Source organism: Microplitis demolitor, chromosome 1 (genome assembly GCF_026212275.2).
Source record: "Microplitis demolitor isolate Queensland-Clemson2020A chromosome 1, iyMicDemo2.1a, whole genome shotgun sequence".
Taxonomy (NCBI): Eukaryota; Metazoa; Arthropoda; class Insecta; order Hymenoptera; family Braconidae; genus Microplitis; species Microplitis demolitor.
The window spans coordinates 7,396,807-7,419,404 of record NC_068545.1 but is presented as its reverse complement, the minus strand read 5'-3'; the positions used below and the strand labels follow the sequence as shown (position 1 = coordinate 7,419,404).

Genomic DNA, 22,598 nt, shown 5'->3' with positions numbered 1-22,598 from the left:
TCACGATAAGGGACTTAAAGAGCCACCCAAACTGCAAGTGGGTGATTCGGTATATTACCCAAATCGGAAATTGAGTAAGAAAGCCGACAAATATTCGTCTAGTTTGGCTAGTAAATTCTTAGGACCAGCCATTGTTAATAAAATCATTAGTCCTTTGGTCGTCGAGTTAAAATCAGAGACTGGGAAAATTTTGGGCAATCACTACGTTCCAGATTTAAAATTGCCCAGGCGCAGCCAAAGGCTGATGAAAACCGTTTAACTTTCTTTCAGCTTCCGAGCCCCAATCTCAAGTCTGGCGACGGGGAGTATAACCGGGCAGCATTGGTACGACGTGAGAGTGTGGCTCTCTCGCTGTCCTTGTTGGTTTTTGGTCTTTCTCTCTCTCTCTCGTTACAGCCTGATTGCCGAGTTTGGCTGAGCTAGGCGTTAGACCACAGGGGATGATTCCACGCAGCAGGTGACCGTAAATTGGTCATATGCGCATAATTAGGTAGGGGTCATCGGAGGTTGGGGCCTAAGACGACTAGATAAAAGAGGCGATTCAAGGGCAGGCAATCAATTTAAGTTCAAGATTTCAATCGAGATTCAAGTCCAAGCGATCGACTCGAGATTCAAGTGCAGGCAATCAATTTAAGAGACACTCAAGTCGAAGCGCTGACACCCACAGCCTCGTTACTAGTTACTCGATTTTCTCGTTGTAGTAAAATTTCAACTAAAATTCTAAAATACATTTGTTCTTTTGTTATAAACTGGTTTATAAAACCAAATTTGCGTTAAGTTCAGTATCTAAGTGATTAGTGAGAGTGACCAGCATCAAGTTCCGGTCAGCCAGCAGCCCAAGAACTACCAGGATCAACGGCGGCAAAATCAAGGATGAACCGACGCCCGATTCCACTTGTACGTCGTGTACAATAAAATCCAGATAAGATTTAAAATAAATTTACATTATATTTATATCTCTTTCTTTAACGAAAATTTAAAGTAGATGATTATTATTAAAATTTTCTCGTTTTCACATTTACTTATTTAATTATTTATTGGAAAGAATTTAATTTTATATAAAGGGGAATTTTGTACATATTTGGGATTTGGTTAAATAAATCTATTATATATATATATGCGGTAATTGAGTCTCTACAATAAATTTCTTTTATCATCAGCGTTCTCTAGAATAAGTTATTTCAGCCGCGTGTCCGGTAAGAACGAGTCGACCTGCGACCTGAGAACTATTTCCCGCTAAGAACCTGTAACAAAGTAATTATAATTTATATTTAATAATTTATAATTAATAGTTAATTATTTAATCGGGAAATTTCGTAACTGTGGTTCGTGGCTACTGGACACGAAGTAGCCAGGGACAACCGTTATAAAATTTACTAATAAAGTTTTAATATACTAATTTCATTTGGAAAATTCATTTTAAAAATTTCCCTTTCTACTTATATGCTCTTTTTTCATCCGATGTTCTTTTTTATAGTTTTTTTTTATAAATTTTAGAAAATTCACCTGTAGAAATTAAAAAAAAAAGAAATATCTGAATAAATCTTTGAAAATTAAAATATTAAAAAATAATTTGCGTTACAAAAAAAAACTGCATTCATTGAGTTAATTTATTATTAATATCGTTTTATAAAATTAAATGTTAAAAAAAATTTGTTCGACACAATTAGTTTTTAATTATTTATAGGTTATTATTAGCTATTACGACTTCATTCCTTGAATTAATGTTAATTGATTTTGATTCGGCTTAATTTGATGAAATAATAAATTTAAAATTGTAATTCACTTTTACTGTCTTGGATATTCCTGAAAACTATTTGAGAAAGTACTGGTTACTATCTCAGAAAGTATACAGTCCTGTCATGCGCAGTAACCACTGTCATTTACAGATCGACACACGTGCTATCTGCAGATAGTATCTTGTAATATCTTAGAAACGTGCCTATACTTTCCGGCAGAGTACTCGTTACTTTACAGATGCCACTGACTACTATCTAAGAGTGTACTATATGAGATATTAGTGGTTGCTGTTTGGGATAGTAACCAATACTGTCCAGAGAGTAGTGGATACAGTCTAGATAGCATACAGTACTTTCTGAAATTTTTTTTTTTACAGAAAGTACCCAGTACTATCTCAGAGAGTTGCCACTAATATTTTTTATTATTTTCCGTGTACTTATCTTCTTTCGAAATCATTGTCGGCGTCTTCAGAAGAACGGCGTCTCTCTTGATGTAACTGTGCTGAAAAAGACAGATGATGAGATAATCGTCTGTTCATTAACAGTCCTCTAGCCTAATACGCACTGTAATAACATACTTTAGTTCACAAATGTTAATTTTATTATAACCGGTTTTGCCCCGAATATACTTGCTGGGCTCATCAGTAAAGTTGATGCAAGTATATTCTACTTTAGACCGATTAAAAGATGTTAAATAAATGTTAGTGAATTCATCTATTATATTAGGCTAGAGGACTAATCCACATGTAACAAATGCATACATAGAAAAAAGTTCAAAATAAATGTTCCTTAATGGAACGGACCAGTCTAGTCAATATTCCTTTAACTAATAAAAATTTCCTGGTCAAAAAAAATATACATCTAATAACAATAAAGGCTTAAAATTAAAAAGAATTCTACTATAGGATGATAGCAAGATTGGAATACTTGCTACACCACCATCATCATCCGATGAATTCACTAACATTTATTTAACATCTTTTAATCAGTCTAAAGTAGAATATACTTGCATCAACTTTACTGATGAGCCCAGCAAGTATATTCGGGGCGAAACCGGTTATAATAAAATTAACATCTGTGAACTAAAGTATGTTATTACAGTGCGTATTAGGCTAGAGGACTAATCCACATGTAACAAATGCATACATAGAAAAAAGTTCAAAATAAATGTTCCTTAATGGAACGGACCAGTCTATCCAATATTCCTTTAACAAATAAAAATTTCCTGGTCAAAAAATATATACATCTAATATTATTATTATTATTATTTAAGTCAAATCACCTAGAGCGGACACAGCTCTCACCACTCTAGCTCCCACCGCCACGCGATATCCCCCTTTATTTTGGAGTGGTGTCCGTTATAGTGATGCCACTATTTACGCCTTTTTGGCCTTAGTAACGCAAGTCCATATTCGTTAGATAACCGTAAAATTATACTTACCAAGTATCACTAAGAGCGCTTTTCTCATTACAGTGACGTACGAAACTTTGAATAAATTCCTCCGTTACGTTTTGAACTCTGACGGGTCTAGTTTACTGCAAAAACTGGTCCATCCGTTTGACATGATGAAGGAACATTGTTACGTTGGGATGATTATCTTCAATAGAGTAAGACGTCTCTGTCATTAGGCGTAAAGCTTCGTTTTGGAAGTTTGATGGTACTAAATGTAACGCCCAAGATTGTTGTAGTAGTTCATCATTCTGATGGAATGGCAAGTTGTTGCTGCACCAGTACCGAGTGAAATTCTGAAAAATAAAATTAATTTTATGTTTACAAATGCCATTGAAATAAAAGTAATGTAGGAAACAAAATAATTATAAAATTATGCTTACGCGCGTAACTTGCATCCAAGTAAAGCGAATTTGACAGGATGGGAAATTTTCTCTTAATAACATACCCAGAAAAGAAAGTACGACGGGCCCAGGCTTGACCCACGTATGTAGGACCTTGGGCCGAGCTTGTAAACCAGCCTTTACCTAGCCTTGATAAAAACCTAGAATGATAACACCAGACCAGTCCTGGTTGCTAGACCTAGCTCATGCTTCGTGGCTAGACTTGGCCTATACATCGACGAAACAAATAAATTTAATTTAAAAAAAGTTTTATTATTATTAACCTAAATCAACGTAAATCAGTTACAGCTATGTATATAATTCATATGATTTTGAAAAATGATAAATTAATAAATTTAAAAAATACAATCAAGCTTACAATATCTTTCCGACGTGTAAGAATAGTAAGCATGTGTGAAAGCTGTGGGTTCCTGGGAATGATATGTTTGTTGTTGTTGAGTAGTTGTTAAGCATTGCGCTGAGCTCAACCAAATTTTAAAGTGTTCTCGGTCTGCCCACTCGACCTCTAATTACCACTGTAGTCCTGATAATACAAAAAAATAAATAAATAAAATACTATATTACATACCTAGGGCAGTAAAATAAGAAATGCCTCAGATCACTTGTAATTAACAGCCGAGGCTGACCAACATGTAATATGAGGCTCCCTGATTAAAAACTCCGATTGAAACTGATTGAAAACGTCCTATCAGATTTAATCGGAAATTTCTGATTGACATTCAATCAGTTTCAATCGGATTCAATCGGAAACTTCCGAATGATTCTGATTGAAAGTTAATCAAAAATTTCCGATTGACTTTTAATCAGTTTCAATCGGAATCATTCGGAAGTTTCCGATTGAATCCGATTGAAACTGATTAAAAGTCAATCGGAAATTTCTGATTGACTTTCAATTAGTTTCAATCGGATTTAATCAGATATTTCCGGAAGGTTTCGATTGTAAATTAATCAAAAATTATCGATTCCCGGGAAAAAATAATTTTATATGTTATTAAATGGTAAAAAATTAAAAAATCAAATATATTAAAATCTACGTTGAATCTATATTAACAATTAGATTTCATGTCATGAAGTAATATAGGATATACTATATTACCACCAAAAATGGCGCTTGTCACTCTGTCAAAGAACAGAGGAGTGCTCGTGTCAGAATTGCTTCCAAGTCTGGAATACAATACGTCTGAACTACGTTTCTTACCAGGGACACTTCACAAGTGGTAGGCGCTATCTAGTGGCGAGCACCGAACTACTCCCAATGCTATTACCTAGGACTGTTGAATTTCCTCTCCTCTACATATATCTTTTCTCCTAAGAAATTTTTCTCTTGGTTCAAGCAACTTTTTTTTCTATTAGTTGGAGCATACGAAAATCCTTGCGTTAAACACCCCCACGAAAAAAATTTATTTAAAAAATATAAGTTAAAATACAAAAACTATATTTTAGAATTTATAAAAAATCAATCAGAAAACTATTTTTTTAAGAGCTTGACATAGAAATGAAAATAACTAGAAAAAAAAAAAGCAAAATTTTGAAAAACTTTATTCATAATAATTTTTGAGAAATGAAATTACCTACAAAAAAGTTTCTATGAGATTTTCTGATAAAACTGATAGTTTCGCCGGAAAAGTAAGAAGATCTCAAAATTTTCTATAAATTTGACTTTAAGCTCAAATAACTTTTGAACAGTTAGATTTATCAAAAAATGATGAGACTTTTGTTGTAGAGCATTCAATATTCTACAAAAATATCTATCGTGCATAATAATTCGTTGATTGGCTTGTAAGTTAGAAAATTCTAAAAAATAAAAAGTTTTTTTCCCGTGTTATTTGAATAGAAAATAGAAAAATTGATTGACGCAAACTGTAGTATTATTATTAAGAGCTTGGATTGGTACCGAAATTTTTATTTTTAGGTAGACTGTCAATTTTGGGATACCAAAAAAAAAAATCTTAATATATATATAATTTTTTATTGATGTTTCCTTTTATTTTCGTGATAGTTTTAAGCTCAATCAATACAGTTTTTTAAAAAAAGTTTTTATATAATCCTGAAAAATGCTTGTTTTAACTTTTTATAAAATTGATTAAATTGGAAAGACAGATAAAATTCTATACTCGGATATTTTAAAAATTGCTGAATTAATGATAAATGAAATTCATATCTGCCCAAATTTTAATAATTTTCGATACTATCTGAATTGTTATTTTCCGATTGAATCCGATTGAAACTGATTGAAAATTGTCTGTCGAATTTAATCAGAAAATTTAATTCGATAAATGAATTATTATTTTCTGATTGAATCTGATTAAAACTGATTGAAAATTTTCTATCGGATTAAATCGGATTCAATCGGAAAATAATCGATAGATAAATTATTATTTTCTAATTGAATCCGCTTCGTTTGAAACGAATTTTTTTTTTTCTAGCCGATACAAGAAAATTTTGTTGTTTATATTGAGAAAAAAATTCCCTGAAAATTTCAGCTCTTAAATTTAATTTAAAGTACTTTCTCTCGAGTATCAAATTTTTCCATTTAAAAAGTATGTTAATTGAATAACATTTTTTTTAAATTGCTATAACTTAGCCAGATTTTAAGCTATCGTTTTGAAACCAGTTTTAATTTGCAGAGAATTTGTTGAATTTGAAAGTCTATAAAACAAATTGCTCTAACTCGATCTATGTCGATTCTATCTGCTCCGAAAGTCCATTTTTCACTTGTTTCATATAATTTTGTTAATAGTGAAAAAAAAAAACGGCTCATCGTACGAAAAAGATGCATAACACCCATCTTTTAGAAAATTTCGTCCTCTACAGAATTGTTTATTATACTTCCCTGCTAAAAAAATCCGAGAGATTCTTATAGCTGTATGTATAAGGCCCTATACTTAACCATATAGCACTTCTCATAGAACTCATTCATTCTCATAAAATCTCTATGGGAATGTATGAGAATCTATGAGATTTTCTAAACAGGGTGATATCGCTAAAGTGCACTGTTTATAAGATACAATCAGTAGAACATTCTACAGTAAAAAGGATTTATACTATATTAAGCTTACAATTTTTATACTGTCTAATGTTAAACTACTCGTATCTCATAGATAATACGCATACCCCTATTAAAAATAAACGAGGGCCGCATCGTCTGTCATCTACCGTTAGCATTGATTCTAGCGACGCTAGCGAGACGCTAGCCAGTGCCTCGTTTCATTTTTACTAAGGACTTTAGCTATATCTAGCTCATCAGGAAGATAGTTTAAATTCAAGTACAACATTCTACACGGAGAAATAAAAAATTGATTAATCGGGATAAAATCGAGAAATAAATTATTATTTTCCGATTGAATCTGATTGAATTTTTCTCAATCAGTTTTAATCGGTTTCAATCGGAAAGTAGTTTTTAAAAAATTATTATTTTCCGATTAAATCTGATTGAAACTGATTGAAATATTTCAATCGGATTCAATCAGAAAATAAAAAATATTTTTTTCCGATTGAATCTGATTGAAATTCAATCGGAGGCCTCAAACGCTCCCGAACATTTCTGATTGAAAATTCGTTTCCGATTGAAACTGATAGAATTCTGATTGAGTTTCAATCAGATTCAATCGGATTCAATCGGAGTTTTTAATCAGGGATATTTGTATGCAACCGAATAATTTTGAGGTTCAATAAAAAAAAAGTTATAATTTCAACCCTGACGTTGACTTTTATTTTTATCTACAAATTAAATACTTACTTTAGAGAGAAAAAAATTATTTTGATGCTTAATATTACATTGAAGCTCAATTTCTCTGTACATTGTCGTTGTACGAATTTTTATTACAATAATAATTTTTTAAAAATTATTATTTTCTGATTGAATCTGATTGAATTTTTCTCAATCAGTTTCTATCAGATTCAATCGGTAAATAACTTTTTAAAAATTATTATTTCCTTATTAAATCTGATTGAAACTGATAGAGAAAAATCCAATCAGTTTCAATCAGATTCAATCAGAAAATAAGTTCTTAAAAATTATTATTTTCTTATTGAATCTGATTGAAACTGATAGAAAAAAATCCAATCAGTTTCAATCAGATTCAATCGGAAAATAATTTTTTAAAAATTATTATTTTCTTATTGAATCTGATTGAAACTGATAGAGAAAAATCCAATCAGTTTCAATCAGATTCAATCAGAAAATAAGTTCTTAAAAATTATTATTTTCTTATTGAATCTGATTGAAACTGATAGAAAAAAATCCAATCAGTTTCAATCAGATTCAATCGGAAAATAATTTTTTAAAAATTATTATTTTCTTATTGAATCTGATTGAAACTGATAGAGAAAAATCCAATCAGTTTCAATCAGATTCAATCAGAAAATAAGTTCTTAAAAATAATTATTTTCTTATTGAATCTGATTGAAACTGATAGAAAAAAATCCAATCAGTTTCAATCAGATTCAATCGGAAAATAATTTTTTAAAAATTATTATTTTCTTATTGAATCTGATTGAAACTGATAGAGAAAAATCCAATCAGTTTCAATCAGATTCAATAAGGAAATAATAATTTTTAAGAAATAATTTTCTGATTGAATCTGATTGAAACTGATTGGATTTTTCTCTATCAGTTTCAATCGGATTCAATCGGAAAATAATTTTTTAAAAATTATTATTTTCTTATTGAATCTGATTGAAACTGATAGAGAAAAATCCAATCAGTTTCAATCAGATTCAATCAGAAAATTATTTCTTAAAAATTATTATTTCCTTATTGAATCTGATTGAAACTGATTGGATTTTTCTCTATCAGTTTCAATCAGATTCAATCGGAAAATAATCGAAAATTAAAATTATTTTTTTCTGATTGAACCTGATTGAAACTGATAGAAAAAAATCCAATCAGTTTCAATCAGAAAATACTAAATATTTTTTTCTGATAGAATCTGATTGAAACTGATAGAAAGTCAATCAGGACGCTCGAACGCTTCCGAACATTTCTGATTGAAAATTCGTTTCTGATTGAAACTGATAGAATTCTGATTGAGTTTCAATCAGATTCAATCAGTTTCAATCAGAGTTTTTAATCAGGGCTATCTTTTTTACTTGCCAAGGTATGTGTACTATTTTTCTACCCTTCGGCCGGAAAGTGACTTTATGGCCACTGCGACAAACGAAGCTGCCGCTTTCCAGCTGGATGACAGGAAACCTCATTTTTCAGGATCATAGATAGAAAGTCAAATTATTCACCTTTGTCTTAAATGAGAGATGTAATTTTGCTTGTGACCTTCTTCTCCTTCTTTTTGATGTTCGATACTTTCCACCGGCGCAGCTTCATCAGCATGATTGTTGTGTACGTTCATCATCACGATACGATTGCCTCTATATAGCTGGCACAGCCAAACGGGCATAACCCTATGAAAATTACATAGAATTTAGTGCTTTTTATGTGCTTGACGTTGCCACAAATTTTGATTTTTGGGCTCAATTTTTTTTTTTATTTTTTTAAGTCATGCCAGCTAGACATTAAGCTGCAACAGCCATTCTCGTTTTGCTAGACATTGATATAAAAATAAACTATTTACCTAGACTGAAATTATGTGCTGTTTAGGTCTAATAATATTTTATATTATTTGTTTATTTAGTCCTGATTAAAAGAAACGATTCGAAACGATTTGCAATGTTAAACTCCCATAAGAAGGGCGATTCAAAAGTATTCAAAGTATTCAAAAGCATTAAAAAGTATTTTAATTTTTTTTTTTCGAATCGTTTCAACTTGCTTTTTTTAATAAGGAAGAATGATATTTAAGATTTGAGGTTTCCCTGATTAACGAGAAGGATTATAAGCATTAAAAAAGGACTTAAAACTATAAATATTATTAAGTATTTTTTTAATGCTTATAATCCTTTCGTTTAATCAGGGAACTCTTGAATTTTAATCATTATGATAAATAAAGAAATAATAGTAGAAAACATTTGAGAAATTTTTGTTTTTACATCCCATTAATATAAGAAAAATATTTCAGAGCTCAAACTTCAATAATCATGTGGTAGAATAAATATATTCAACAAACAAGTTGAACAAACTATTTTGCCAACATTAAAAAATTCATATCTTCGAAAAAGAATAACAAATTCTTGAAAACCAGAATTTCTTAAGATATGTTAGAAGTGTAATACACTAACGCAAAAAATTAAAGGAGCAGAAAAATTTTATAAATTTTTGGAAGGCTGTAACTTTGTGAAAAATGATCGTATCGAGATTTAAAAAAAAGCATTTTATAGCTTGAAATCTCTAGTTTCGGTGCATTTTTATTAAAAAAAAATTTTCGACCCCAAAAAACAAGTTTCAATTTCTTTGATTTTTTTTGACATTTTTTGGAAATTTTTAGTTTTTTTTTTCTCTTTCCCTCACATTTACGGAGTTACCAATGCAAAAATGAAAGGAAAGTAAAAAAAAAAATAATTTTTTCATTTTGATTATGATTACACCATTGAAGGAACAAAACGTGTTCCTTTAATTGTTTAGCAAAACTTTGATCGATCACCCCCCAAAAACGGCTGGATAGATCAATTAAAAAATTTATAGGGTTATTAGGGGTACATTAAGCTAAAAAAGTCCCTGGCAACAATATTTTTTTTATCGATATTTGCAGAGTAGCGGTTGATTAACTAAGAAACTAAAAATAGTCATTTTTTTGTACTTACTTCTAAAGGATGTAAAGAATAAAAAAATTGTTTTTTCCAAAAAATGATGAACGGGTCTTGTAGAGAATTCATTCAAGTCTTTAACGCCACCATCAAATTTACTGTGCAATCATTGGTACTTGAAATATCGATTATCAAAGCCAAAAGGATCATTTTTTGTTTGAAGGCTGATATCTCTGCGATAAATTGTCCTACGAGGTTAAAAAAAAAAAGCCAAATTGAAGCTGAATAAATTTGCCAAATGACCTATGTATTGGTTTAGTTGACAAAATTTTTCCACAGTCCGTGGGCTCTTTGGAAAAAAAAAAAATTTAGAAATTTTTTGTGTCGCGGTATTTCTCATGTTAGTGTAGTAACCAGACCTGTTGAAAAAATTTTGATAAAAATTCACCGAAACTAGAGATTTCAAGCTATAAAATACGTTTTTTTAAATCTCGATACGATTATTTTTCACAAAGTTACAGTCTTCCAAAAATTACTAAAAAATTTATAAAATTTTTCTGTTCCTTTAATTTTTTGCATTGGTGTATAAAAAATTTGGAGCCCAAAATTTTGCTGCGGACTTTCCTTCTTACGATTTGGAATAATTCAAAATTTTCTAATTCTGGTAATTTTCAAAATTTTTTTCCCAAAAAAATTTTTTTTCATATCTCTGAGTGTTCTCTTTGAACGCAAGGGTGGTTTTTCATTTAATATACAGTAGATTATGGAATATTAAATAAATAAACCTAAAAAACTGGAAAAACAGTGAAATTTTCAATTTTGCGTAACGCCCAAGAAAAATTTTTTAACAATTTTTCCTTTGGCAGCTACACTCAAAATTACATTTATCGCTGGTCCAGCAGTACACTCACTGCTGGTATTATCATTACATTCTAACATCTCACTATCCTCACGAGAGATCAGGAAGATAATGCGTGTATGTTCTCTCTTAACAAACTCTCAGACTAGCAAAATCTTGTCTACGACTCCCGTCGCAGTCGTAAATCCCTCAGAGCTATTCATTCATATCTTACCACATTCTCAGTCTATTATTTTAAAAAAGAATATCATGTACACATACAGGGTTTTGAATTGAATTTTTCTATGAATTGTTACGTTCTGGCTCTAATTAAATTTAAATAAAAATTTTAGGAAATTTTTTTTTTAAGTCTCGAAACATTTATTCGCCACGGTGGGCGAATAAACGGTTCGACACTTCTTAAAACCATAAATAAATAATAAATTAATAAATCGTTACTTTGTTGGCAAAATTATTTCTTTTCACCGCCAACAATGTAACGAAAATCTCTTGCGATAAGAGAATCGCCGTGGCTCGCGGATAGTCTAAACAGATGACGACGCATGAGACTCGGGCCACGACGATTCTCTCATTGGAAGCCTGAGATGCAACGTTAACACTTCGATAAATGTACTTCGTCGAAGAGCAGCAGGATCAGTCAGTTGATCGCGAGATCTCAAAGAGCACGGAACTCTGCACTAATTAACTGACTGATTCTCCTGTCTCCAGGCTTAGAGGAATAAAACCTATAATTACACCTGAATACAAATCTTTTGTATAAAGAACTTTGAAGGGGCGAGCGCTTACTAGCTGTTCCATCCTTCCTTTGCTCAGAGCGCTAACCAGCAGTTCGGGCTCCTTCCCCACCTATCATATCACCCTTTATGCTTCGTGGGAGTGGAACTATCGCCGCCATTTTTATGACTTAAAACACTAATGGCGTCCCTAAAAAGCTCGGAGATAAGTAAACACTAGGTGATAAATGAGGGCAAGCGTATATAATGGCTTGTTTCCAATCCTTAGTGATTATAAGTGGAGGTAACCCGTATGGGTATGGGAAGAACTTGCATCCAACCACTAATCCTAAGTAAGCAGTTGACCAGAGCTGAAGTCTGGTACCATGGGAGACCCATTCCAAGCCCCACTTCGACCAGAGTCTCCCTATTTCCTGAGATGGGAGGAGTGTTTGGGTCCACGTGAGGTCGGACTCGTGGTGGCTGTTGGTAAGGCACTCACATGTAGTGCATGCCTAATGGGTAAGCTAATGTGAGCTTATGTTCATATTTCGCTTTTATAATATATGGTGGTGTCGATGAAGCAGGAGGTCAGGATGTACGGTACAGCTCGGTCGCGGGATTCAAGGTGTCATCGCGGACCTCACCATAGGTCGTCCGAGAATTAAATTTGAAGTTGTTGTTGAGCCTTCGAGCTCATGTGTTGTTGAGCTTTCAAGCTCATGTATTGTTGAAGCTATCGAGATCATGTATTGCTGAGCCATCAAGCTCGTGTGTTGTTGAACCTTCGAGCTCTTTTGTTGTTGAGCCTTCGAGCTCTGGTGATTGATCGACTAATCGGAATTACTTTCCCTTGCGGAGGAACCGGGCTTTCAAAGCGACGGAAGTCGTGGACAAGAGTTTGCTAGTCTGAGAGTATGCTAAGAGAGAACATACAGACATTATCTTCCTGATCTCTCGTGAGGATAGTGAGAAGTTAGAATATGATGATAATACCAGCAGTGAGTGTACTGCTGGACCAGCAATAAATGTAATTTTGAGTATAGCTAGAGATGAAATAATCAATAAGTTGTGCGTACCAACGCACTTATTATAATACATAATAAGCAAACACTTCAACTGCAAATTAGGCTGTAGGAAATCCTGCTATGGCTGCTATGGCTGAATTCGTGGCTGTGGACTGCTACGTACTTAAGTACATGATGCTGACTGATAACTGCGATGAGTTAATGATGATGGAAAATCTGAATTTATAAAATTCAAATTGGAATCCGGAAAGAACATTGTGACTGAAGCACTGAGCACTTTGTTAAGTTATCACTGATAACACAAGAATATAGCGGATAAGGTAACTGTTCAAATTTAAATGCAGAAAGATATCTGGAAAACAATAACTTCTCAGGACTCAGGACTCAGTGGTTTGAAAAGTATGTAAAAAATGAGTTGACGATACGTGAGTACTTTTCAATTGGAAAAATCTACGATATTCCAGTGCGGAGAACAACGAAGTATATGATGGATAGGCTGACGCCCATCTGCCTAGTAATAAATAATAAATAATTAACAGATTATCTTAGTTCAAAGAGCAATATATTTAGATTGCATTTTTGTTAGACTGCACATTAATGTCATGTTACATTAGTATTAAGTTTTTAACTATTATACTTGTTAACAGTGCAACGAGCAGACGGTTTTTCGTGGTCAGCGGTATTGAACTGTGGAATAAAACGTGTTTCCCTTTGAGAACTGCGGAGTAATATTTTGTCTTGCAGAAGATATAAATGAGAAAAGAAGTAGTTACCATTGATCACCTGATTCGAATATAGTTGTCTGCTCGCGCATCAATGTTGTGCCGCTTATTTGCCACTTTTCTTACCAGTCACGATAAGAATATCTTAATGCCACAACTGTTTAATAATAATATTGAATTTCTATCCATATGCTTTATGCTATCCTAGATCTTAAAAAAAAAGACCCATAAGGACTTTACTGGGTACGCTTATATTTTGGGGACGCCCACTAAAAAAATATGCATATAATTCACGTAGCTATTCCTTTACTGAGTGACCAACGCCCTTTATAACATCCTTATGAATTTCTAAAGATGCTAAGCTAGGCACGGTAAGATCGGTTACGTAGTAACTACATTCAAGTGTAATGTCACACGTTACAAAATAATGTTAAAATATATCTTTAACTAAAAGAAAATTTCAAATAAAAAAAAAAAATATGCTAGGAGAGAGTTGAGACGTTTCAAATGTGGCTATCCCATTCGAGCACTGCATGATACCCACGGTTCATGGCACTAACGGATCCTGCAAAACGTGAAAATAGGCTCTCAGGTTGCTCGGCTCGAGGGACGAGTTATTAAAGTTACAGAGTTTTGGTAGAATTTGCCAAAAAATTCAAAATATTTTAAGTTCCTAAACAGCACATAATTGTAGTATAGGTACATAGTCTACTTTCATTCAAATATCCTGTAAGGAAGAAGCTTGCGTTAGTTTCATATTTATCCAACACTAAGCTACATAGATAGAAATAATTACGGCCCAACAATCCAAATTCGGGACATCAAAGAGTTAATACATAGATTCTCATGCGTCGGCAAAACAGACACAGACTCATATGTACACAACCACTACTGCTGTACACAGACAAAAACATACATTCACACCACCACGCCTGCTCCTGACACAAGAACACTTGCACGTACTCACACCCCCTCTCCACTTACACACACTACCGCTATCTCTTTCCGCTTCTACACAAACACACCCACAGATACAGCTTTTCTTATTTTGAATTGTTCAGTTTCAACGGCAAACTACATAAGTCATTGGATTATCGTTTACCTGCTTCAGAAGCACATAAAATGCCCATAATTATATAGTGATGACATTAGTCTTTTTCAATACACGTACTGATTAGATCAGTATGGCAATCATTAATCTATTTTAGCTTACACAATGATCATTAAAAATAAAAATTGGTGTAGAGTAATCGTTTGATTTACTCATACGTTGAGCACATAAACAGTACATAATTTCAGCCTAGGCACATATTTAATTTTCTTTCGAATATGCTGTGAGGAAGGAACTAGCAGCGGCAGTTATAAATTTATTTAATACTAAGGTACATCGATAAAAATAATAACAGTCCAACAATCTGAATTCACGACAGAAGAAATCTTATACATAGTTTGTGATAAGTAGGCAATACAGACACAGACTCATATGCACACTCCCATCATAACTATAAACAGACGCAGAAATACGTATATACTTACACACACAAACAGACACACACATACACACTGCCACCATCCTTTTCCTCTCCTACCGATACACACCCGTAGTTACAGTTTTTTTTATTTTTAATTTTTCGTTTTAAGTAGTAAAATTTATAAGTCGTGTGATTATGACTTACATGCTTTGAAAGCACATAAAAAGTCCATAATTTTATAGCGATGATATAAGTCTTTTCCAATGCACATTCTGATTAGACCAGTATGGCTACGTTGAATTTATTTTAGCTAACACAATCATTATTAAAAAAAAATAGGGTGGGATAATTATTTTATCTACTCATACGTAGAGCACATAAACAGCACATAATTTCAATCTAGGCAAATAGTTTATTTTTATATCAATGTCCAGCAAAACGAGAATGGCTGTTGCAGCTTAATGTCTAGCTGGCATAACTTAAAAAAATAAAAAAAATAAAATTGAGCCCAAAAATCAAAATTCGTGGCAACGTGAAGCACATAAAAAGTACTTAATTCTATGTAATTTTCATAAGGTTATGCCCATAAGTCTGTGCCGGCTATATAGAGGTGATGCAACTGCCGTTCCAGACCCACAGCTTACATAAACATTGACGACTGTTTCGAAAATTGCAATAGTATTTTGTTGAATACGCATTGCGGTGTTCGAATATATACAGCAGGCCATCATTCATTATATGTTCTTCAACTTGTTGGAGTTTGTTGGCTGCTGAATTCATTTTGGATTTCTCATTCATATCATCATCATATGGTGATTCATATCATTATCATCATCATCCTCATCAAGATTAATGACATCTGCTTCGTGAAGGAGATCTATCCAGACCAATCCACTGAGGTCCCCATATTAATTTGAAAATGAAGCGATTTAGTAATGAGTAATTATGGTATGACTTTAATAATATTTAAAGCGAACGTGAGCTGGGACCAATTGAAACATAACGCCCCTCAACGTCCTTGCACTTAAGTACGAGCTCTTCATTAGCATCACTCTATTTCCACAACAGGCCAAATCGACTAGATTGACGCCTAGTAGTGACCCGCACTCTCGACCATAGACTGGGGTCACCTTGGTGCCGCGCGAACGGTCCTTCCAGTGAACCCGAGAGATACTGTACAATTTCTTGCATTGAAGGCTAGTGAATCGTTCGTCTCTGGACCACTTGTTCAAGTGAGGACTTTGTGATTTCCGCCATTTCGAGGTCTTTACAAGATAACATCCTGAAAGCCTGAGCGATGACAGAAATGACCGCTAGGTCCGCAAGCGGGAGGATACCACCTCCACCCTTCCAAGGTTGCAAGGACACTACTTCGGCACTTGCGCGCTGTGGAAGGTGTATCCAGCCCTTCACCAACTTTCTCAGCACTTTATCAGCCATGATCAACCGTGTCTTGTCAACCTTTCCTTCCCGCAAGATATAATCAATCCGCGGCATAATAAACGTTCGAAGAGCGTCTATCTTTTGTCACGGGGCAAGAAGAGACCGGTCGATGGATCTAGCATCAGCTACCATTTCACCTATCGTAGCAATAGGAGTCTGGTTAATGTTAAAGCCCACTGGGACGCCCAGGTAATCATAAGCCTCGCCCTCTACCAATGACTTTAATTACCCAACGTCAATGTTGAACTTGGTGTCAAGTACACCATGCTTATTACCCATGCCGGAGAGGTGCAATAATTAATTATTTATTAATAATTACTTATTTTTTATATTTCGTATGCGTAATCATAACCATCTTGATTTACCTGGAAAATTAAATCGATATGCCACTCCAACACCTCCCATTATTTCCGAAGAGATATCCAATAGAATTATTATTTTCAACCTGACCTTAAAAAATCTCATCTGTTGACTAGTGTGTGAGGAAGTAAACACCAAGGTTGGCTGATCCGCATATTGGTGGGCGGGAATTCGATCTTGCTCGATTTCTTCCATTGCTAATAGAAGAGTATTTAGAATTATAGACTGAATGAAATAAAAAAAAAAAAAAAGAATTGTAATTACGTGAATAATGAATACTATACTTTGGTCTAGGTGTGCGTGCTCTTTTGACAGGAGCTGTTGCAGAAGTTGGTGCTAAGTCAATGTGATAGTGATCATTAATTCTATAGAATCTACCATTGTTAAGACGCCATAGTCTCACTGGACATCGCCGACGCCTACTGACATGGACGCATACAAATCGTTGGTCCACATCATTTTGATATCGTAGATTCCGGCTGAATAGGTGGTTTTCATATCTCAGATATGACGTGTCTACAGTAGCTAATTTATTATACATGAAATTTCAAGTGCTGTAAATACAAAAATAATTTTAAACATAGAAATTGAATTTTTAGAAGAATTCAAAAATTATTTTCATTCTATAAAATATTTAAAAATCGGCTCTATAAAAATTGAGAATGTCGTGACAGTAACTTTAATTTATTAATGGAGACTCGCTCTAACTGGTAATGTCTGAATTCCACGCGTTAGCAAGACGCATTTATGAACTATATTTTTTACTCCCAGAATGAGTAGCCTCGCCTTTATTTCTTATTTATTCATCTTTTCATTTCTTATATTATTGTTTAATATCACAAATTTGAATTGGCAATAATTGTTTTGATGGGCATTCTCAGGCAGTTCCCCCCCCTCACTTTTTAAAAATTCTTAACGACATTCAACTGTCATAAGAGTATCAAAATTTTTTCAATTAATTAAAAAAAATTTTAAGCATTAATTGTAAATAAGACAACGTCGTTGTAATTTCGTCGAAATATAGATATAAAACAAATTACATTTCATGTCAATTGTAAGTTAAACGAAATTTGCTTAAAGAGTTTTAGCCCACAAAATTCAAAAATTCGACTTATAAAATTGACATGAATATTGTCTGAAATTTATTCAATAAAATTCGTTTAACTCCCAATTGATATCAACTGTAAGTTGTTATTCAAAGATGCGGTTAATTACACCAGTAATAACAGGTTAAATGATTTTATTCGGTCCTAGAGAAGTCAAGTTAGAGTAAATTTCGAGATCTTTTTACTTTTTTGGCGAAACTATTGGACTTATTGTAAAATGTCATAAATTCTTTTTTGTAGGTAATTTTATTTCCTACAAATTATCATTGATAAAGTTTTTTTAAATTCTGCATTGTTTTCTAGTTATTTCCATTTTAATCCCAAGTTCTTAAAATCGATCAGAACACTTCTTTTTTAGCAGCTTGGCATTAAAATGTAAATAACTAAGAAAAAAAATGAAATTTAAAGAAAATTTATCAGAGATAGTTTTTAGGGAATAAAATTGTCTACAAAAAAGAATCTATCACATTTTACGATAAGTCCAATAGTTTCGCCGAAAAAGTAAAAAGATCTCGAAATTTACTCTAACTTGACTTCGAGCTCAAATAACTTTTGAACAGACGGACTTATTGAAAAATGATAAGAGAGTTTTTTTGTAGAGCGTTAAATTCTCCACAAAAATGTATGCTGGGCTTAGTCGTACAATGAGCCATTGTTGAGTTAAAAAATTCCAAACTAAAAAATTATTTTTTTCCATGTTATTTAAATGAGAAATCAAAAAACCCGATGAGCCACCTCTTAATATTAATATTAAGAGCTCAAACTTTACCTGCATTTTTTTTCATCACCTTTAACGATATTTTCACGGTAACTAAAGAAAAAAAAATCTGGATGTCGGTTGGCCCTGCGGACCAGCCCCAAAACTTCCCACTGTTTTCGAGCTCAAGGAGCTCGAAAACATTAGTGCGGTTGTATTTTCGAGCTCTTCGAGCTCGAAAATGCTATTGCATGCGGTTGTTTTTTTACGATCTTTTTAAGCTCTAACAAGTAACGTTTGATGCTGAAGTTTGAAAATTTGAGAATCGAAAATCATCAATAAAGAAGCAGTTTTTAAAATTTAATTCCCGATTACATTCAATAAAACCAGTGTATTAAGGCAAAAATCAATGTCAGGGATCAAAATCAAGAATTAAATAAGTTTTGACTTATGTCAGCAACAATAAAATATGAAATATGCGAGAAAAATATTGAAAGCTGCGTTTTTTCAATTTTTTTGTTGATATGATTCAAACTAAAAATCAAATTAAATGACATTATATGATGATCGACAAAAAACATATAATTAATTAATGTAACGGAACCTAAGTTCACCTCCGCCGTTCGGAAGCCGAGACCTCGCCCTTTTGGGCACACTCGCGCTGCGCAAATCCCCTATTTTCCACCATAATATTATAAAAGCAAAACATTGAGCAAGCTCAATATTGGCGGATGTTATAACCCTTAGGATCGGAGATCCTTTGCATGTAGGTGCCGAACCAACAGCCACTACGAGTCCTACCTCAAATGGGCCCATGCACTCCTACCGTCTCAGGAAATAAAGAGACTCTTGGTCGAAATGGGCTTGGAATGGGCCCCCCATAGTACCAATTCCATGTATTGGTCGACATACCACAATTGGTCAAGAGGGGACGTGGTTTCTTCCCCTGCCTTCCTAAGAAGACACCCAGTTTGTTTACCATTCATTCATCCATACTTCAACACATTCACACACACACCTAACTTCGGACTGACACCCGGGATGTACAGAGTCCTCACAAATCGTGAGTTCCGTACACCCATGCCCAGAAGCTCCGACAACAACTGAGTGGATGCCAGTTGAACCGCGATCTAGTATTCTTCTCCTCCTTCCTCTCGGTGTTGGAATTGGCTGCTGAGCTTGTGGTGGAGACAATCTTTGCTGAAACCATTAAAAATATTAAAGGAGTCTGGGGATGCGGCAAGAACCCGCCCGATTTGCGGCCACTCCGCGACCCACCCTTCTATGCTTTGGAGCACCTCACGCCGAGGCTCGAACTCGGTGCATTTTAGTAGTAAGTGCTGAACGGTATCCTACCCTTTGTTGCATTGGGGGCATTCGCGATTCTTTGCGAGCCCATACTTGAAGAGTCTATCCTTAAAACAGCCATGACCGGTTAAAATCTGGGTAAGCCAGAAATTAGGGCTGATGTGTTTGCTCGCTAGACGTTCAGTAACGTCAGGGAAGAAGTTGAATGTTGTTCGTCCTGTTTCCGCTGTGGACCACTGTTCTTGCCATCTGCGAATGGTTTCTTTCCTGAGGAAGACAAGGCTTTCTTCGTCATGTCACGTTTCCAAGGGTTGCCTGTTTGCCAGTGCGAAGATTGTAGCGGGCGCAACGTTCATCAATCACAAGCTGAATGGGCACTGCCCCCGCAACTACACAAAGTCCCTCATACGATGCCGTCTTGTATGAAGACGTCATCGTAATCAGGGCTCGACGTTGCAGAGCCCTAAGAGCCTTCCATTCCTCTACCCCACATAGGTCACTCCAGCCTGCTGCCGCATAAGTGACAACAGGCAGGAAGTAGCCCTTGTAGATAGTGGACATAGCCGGAAAGCGCAGTCCCCATTCAGTCCGTGCAAGACGGCGTAGGCGACCAAAAGTTTTATGTAATTTCGTGCGCCTTGTCTTTATGTGTGTTGTTGGTCTGAGGTCCTGGTCGAAGTGTACCCCTAGGTATCTAACGCTCTTTTTGAATGCTATTTTTGTTTTACCTATTACGATTTTCGGTGGCTTTGAATCATACTTGGGCTTTTTCTGTCTTTTCGCTTCATAGGGGTACGGACCTTTGTCCTTGCGTTGACCGCGTCGGGTGTACTCTCTCTTGAGGAATATCGCCTCGGTCTTAGACTCCGACAATGTAAGCTTCGCGGAGCGACACCATTCCAGTATCGTGTCTACTGTCCCTTGCCCCTTTCTCTCAATATCGGCACGTGAGGTGCCTTCTATGATGACGAGGAGGTCGTCAGCATAGGCTACAAATTTTCTCCCGTGTTCTGTTGACTCTAGTTTTTTAAGTAAATCATCGAACATAATGTTCCAAAATAAAGGTCCTAATACTGATCCCTGTGGACAACCCCTTGTTGGTTTTTTACTCTCTTTCCCAAATCCCCATGACAGTGAGACTGTCCTTTCTTCAAAGTAACTCTGAACTACCCTATACACATTTTTGGGGCACTCTCTATTCTTCAATCCTTCGAGTACTCGCGGCCACCACACGTTGTCAAGGCGCCAGAAATATCGAAGAGAAGTCCGATTGCCAGATTCTCTGTTGTCGAATCTAGCAAGCGACGCATCTCAACGATTGCATCTTCAGTCGACCTTTTGGCCATAAAGCCAAATTGTTGACTGGAGATCTTATCCCCAGCTAAGACTGTGGTGGTGAGTCTCGACTTAATTAATCTCTCAAATACCTTCCCGATTACCGAAAGTAAACGTATTGGCCTATATGATTTAGGGTCACTCGCGTCTTTGTCACTACTCTTAAGGAGCATGATAATTCCACCCTCTTTCCATGACGTTGGGAAAACTCCTAATTCTAAGCATCTATTATATAGTTCTAAGAACTCCCCTGATAAAATTACTCCCACCCTTTTCATCACCTCATTCTCCACTAAATCTGTTCCGGGTGCTTTTTTATTTTTAAGGGTCTTTAAAATTCTGTATAGTTCGCGCGGGGTGAATAGATCGGCGTCCGCGGTGTCTGGTGGCGTCTCTGAATTTACTCGCGTTGTTAATTGCTCTTCCGTTTCTTCCTCCGGGTTATCGTCAACAATGTGTGTCTTAAGAAAGCAGCAAGCTGTGTCCTTAAAGCTTTCTGTGGATTGTCCGTCACGGCGGAGTGTGGTGAGCACTCTGTTAACTCGGTGTTTGTCTGCCTGGAGCTTGTAAACGATGCTCCAGGGCTCTTTGTTACCGTTCGACGTGACAAACTCTCGCCAGCTGTTTTCTCTCTGTCTTTTTACGTGTTTCGAGTATGTCTTGCAAATTGTCAAGTAAGTCTTTCTAAGTTCAGTCCTTCTCTCTACTTCCAACTCTCTCTGAAGTTTTCTCCTGGCTTTGTAAACTGCTCTCTTTTCTCTTGTTAGCTCTCTGGTCCACCACGGGTATGATTTCTTATGCGGCTTTTTACGTGGGATAGCAAATTCACATGACTATGATCGTTTTAGTGAGTGCAGCAGCGTACCTTTCCACGTCCTCGACCGATTCCAGCGCCAGGCCTTCAAGATTCACTCTTGCGAGTTCCGGTAGTTTCTCATGGAACTTCTCCCAATCGGCCAACGCAATGTTAAAACGCTTGGGGTCCGCCCCATCGAGGCCCTCCCGGTCTCTTGGAATTCCAAGGCTGATCTCAATCGCATAGTGGTCGGTACTTTGCACCCACTCGCGTTTGATGGACCAGTTTCGTACATACCGTGCAAGTTTTGGAGTAGTTAATGTGACATCTATGTACGACTCTCCTGAGGTTGATGAAAAAGTTGGGCCCTCCCTCTTTTTGTTCAAAATCTCTAACTCGTAATCATCTATAAAATCCTCCAATCTCTCTCCTTTCTCATTTGTTTCTGGCCCCCATCTAATAGACCTAGCATTCGCGTCACAAAAAACATATAGTGAAAGAGTTGGTATGATTTTACACACAGACACATT

General features: G+C 35.0%; 1 protein-coding gene across 5 annotated transcripts in view; it reads right to left on the bottom strand.

The window, feature by feature from the left end:
- LOC103572911 (synaptotagmin-11) overlaps window positions 1–22,598 on the bottom strand; it is an 87,385-nt gene that overhangs the window by 23,436 nt on the left and 41,351 nt on the right. Inside the window, exons 2-8 of one of the 5 annotated variants that reach the window (XM_053740425.1) lie at window positions 17,111–17,380; window positions 16,832–17,023; window positions 15,668–16,603; window positions 8,829–8,993; window positions 3,952–4,116; window positions 3,573–3,800; window positions 3,181–3,485 (exon numbers count right to left, since the gene is read on the bottom strand). In XM_053740425.1, coding sequence (XP_053596400.1) covers window positions 3,181–3,208 — 28 coding nt within the window. In that variant the 5' untranslated portion in view covers window positions 3,209–3,485; window positions 3,573–3,800; window positions 3,952–4,116; ... (2 more) ...; window positions 16,832–17,023; window positions 17,111–17,380. The remainder of the gene's footprint in view (window positions 1–3,180; window positions 3,486–3,572; window positions 3,801–3,951; window positions 4,117–8,828; window positions 8,994–15,667; window positions 16,604–16,831; window positions 17,024–17,110; window positions 17,381–22,598) is intronic. The other 4 variants (XM_053740427.1, XM_053740430.1, XM_053740431.1 and 1 more) reach the window with 4 other exon arrangements.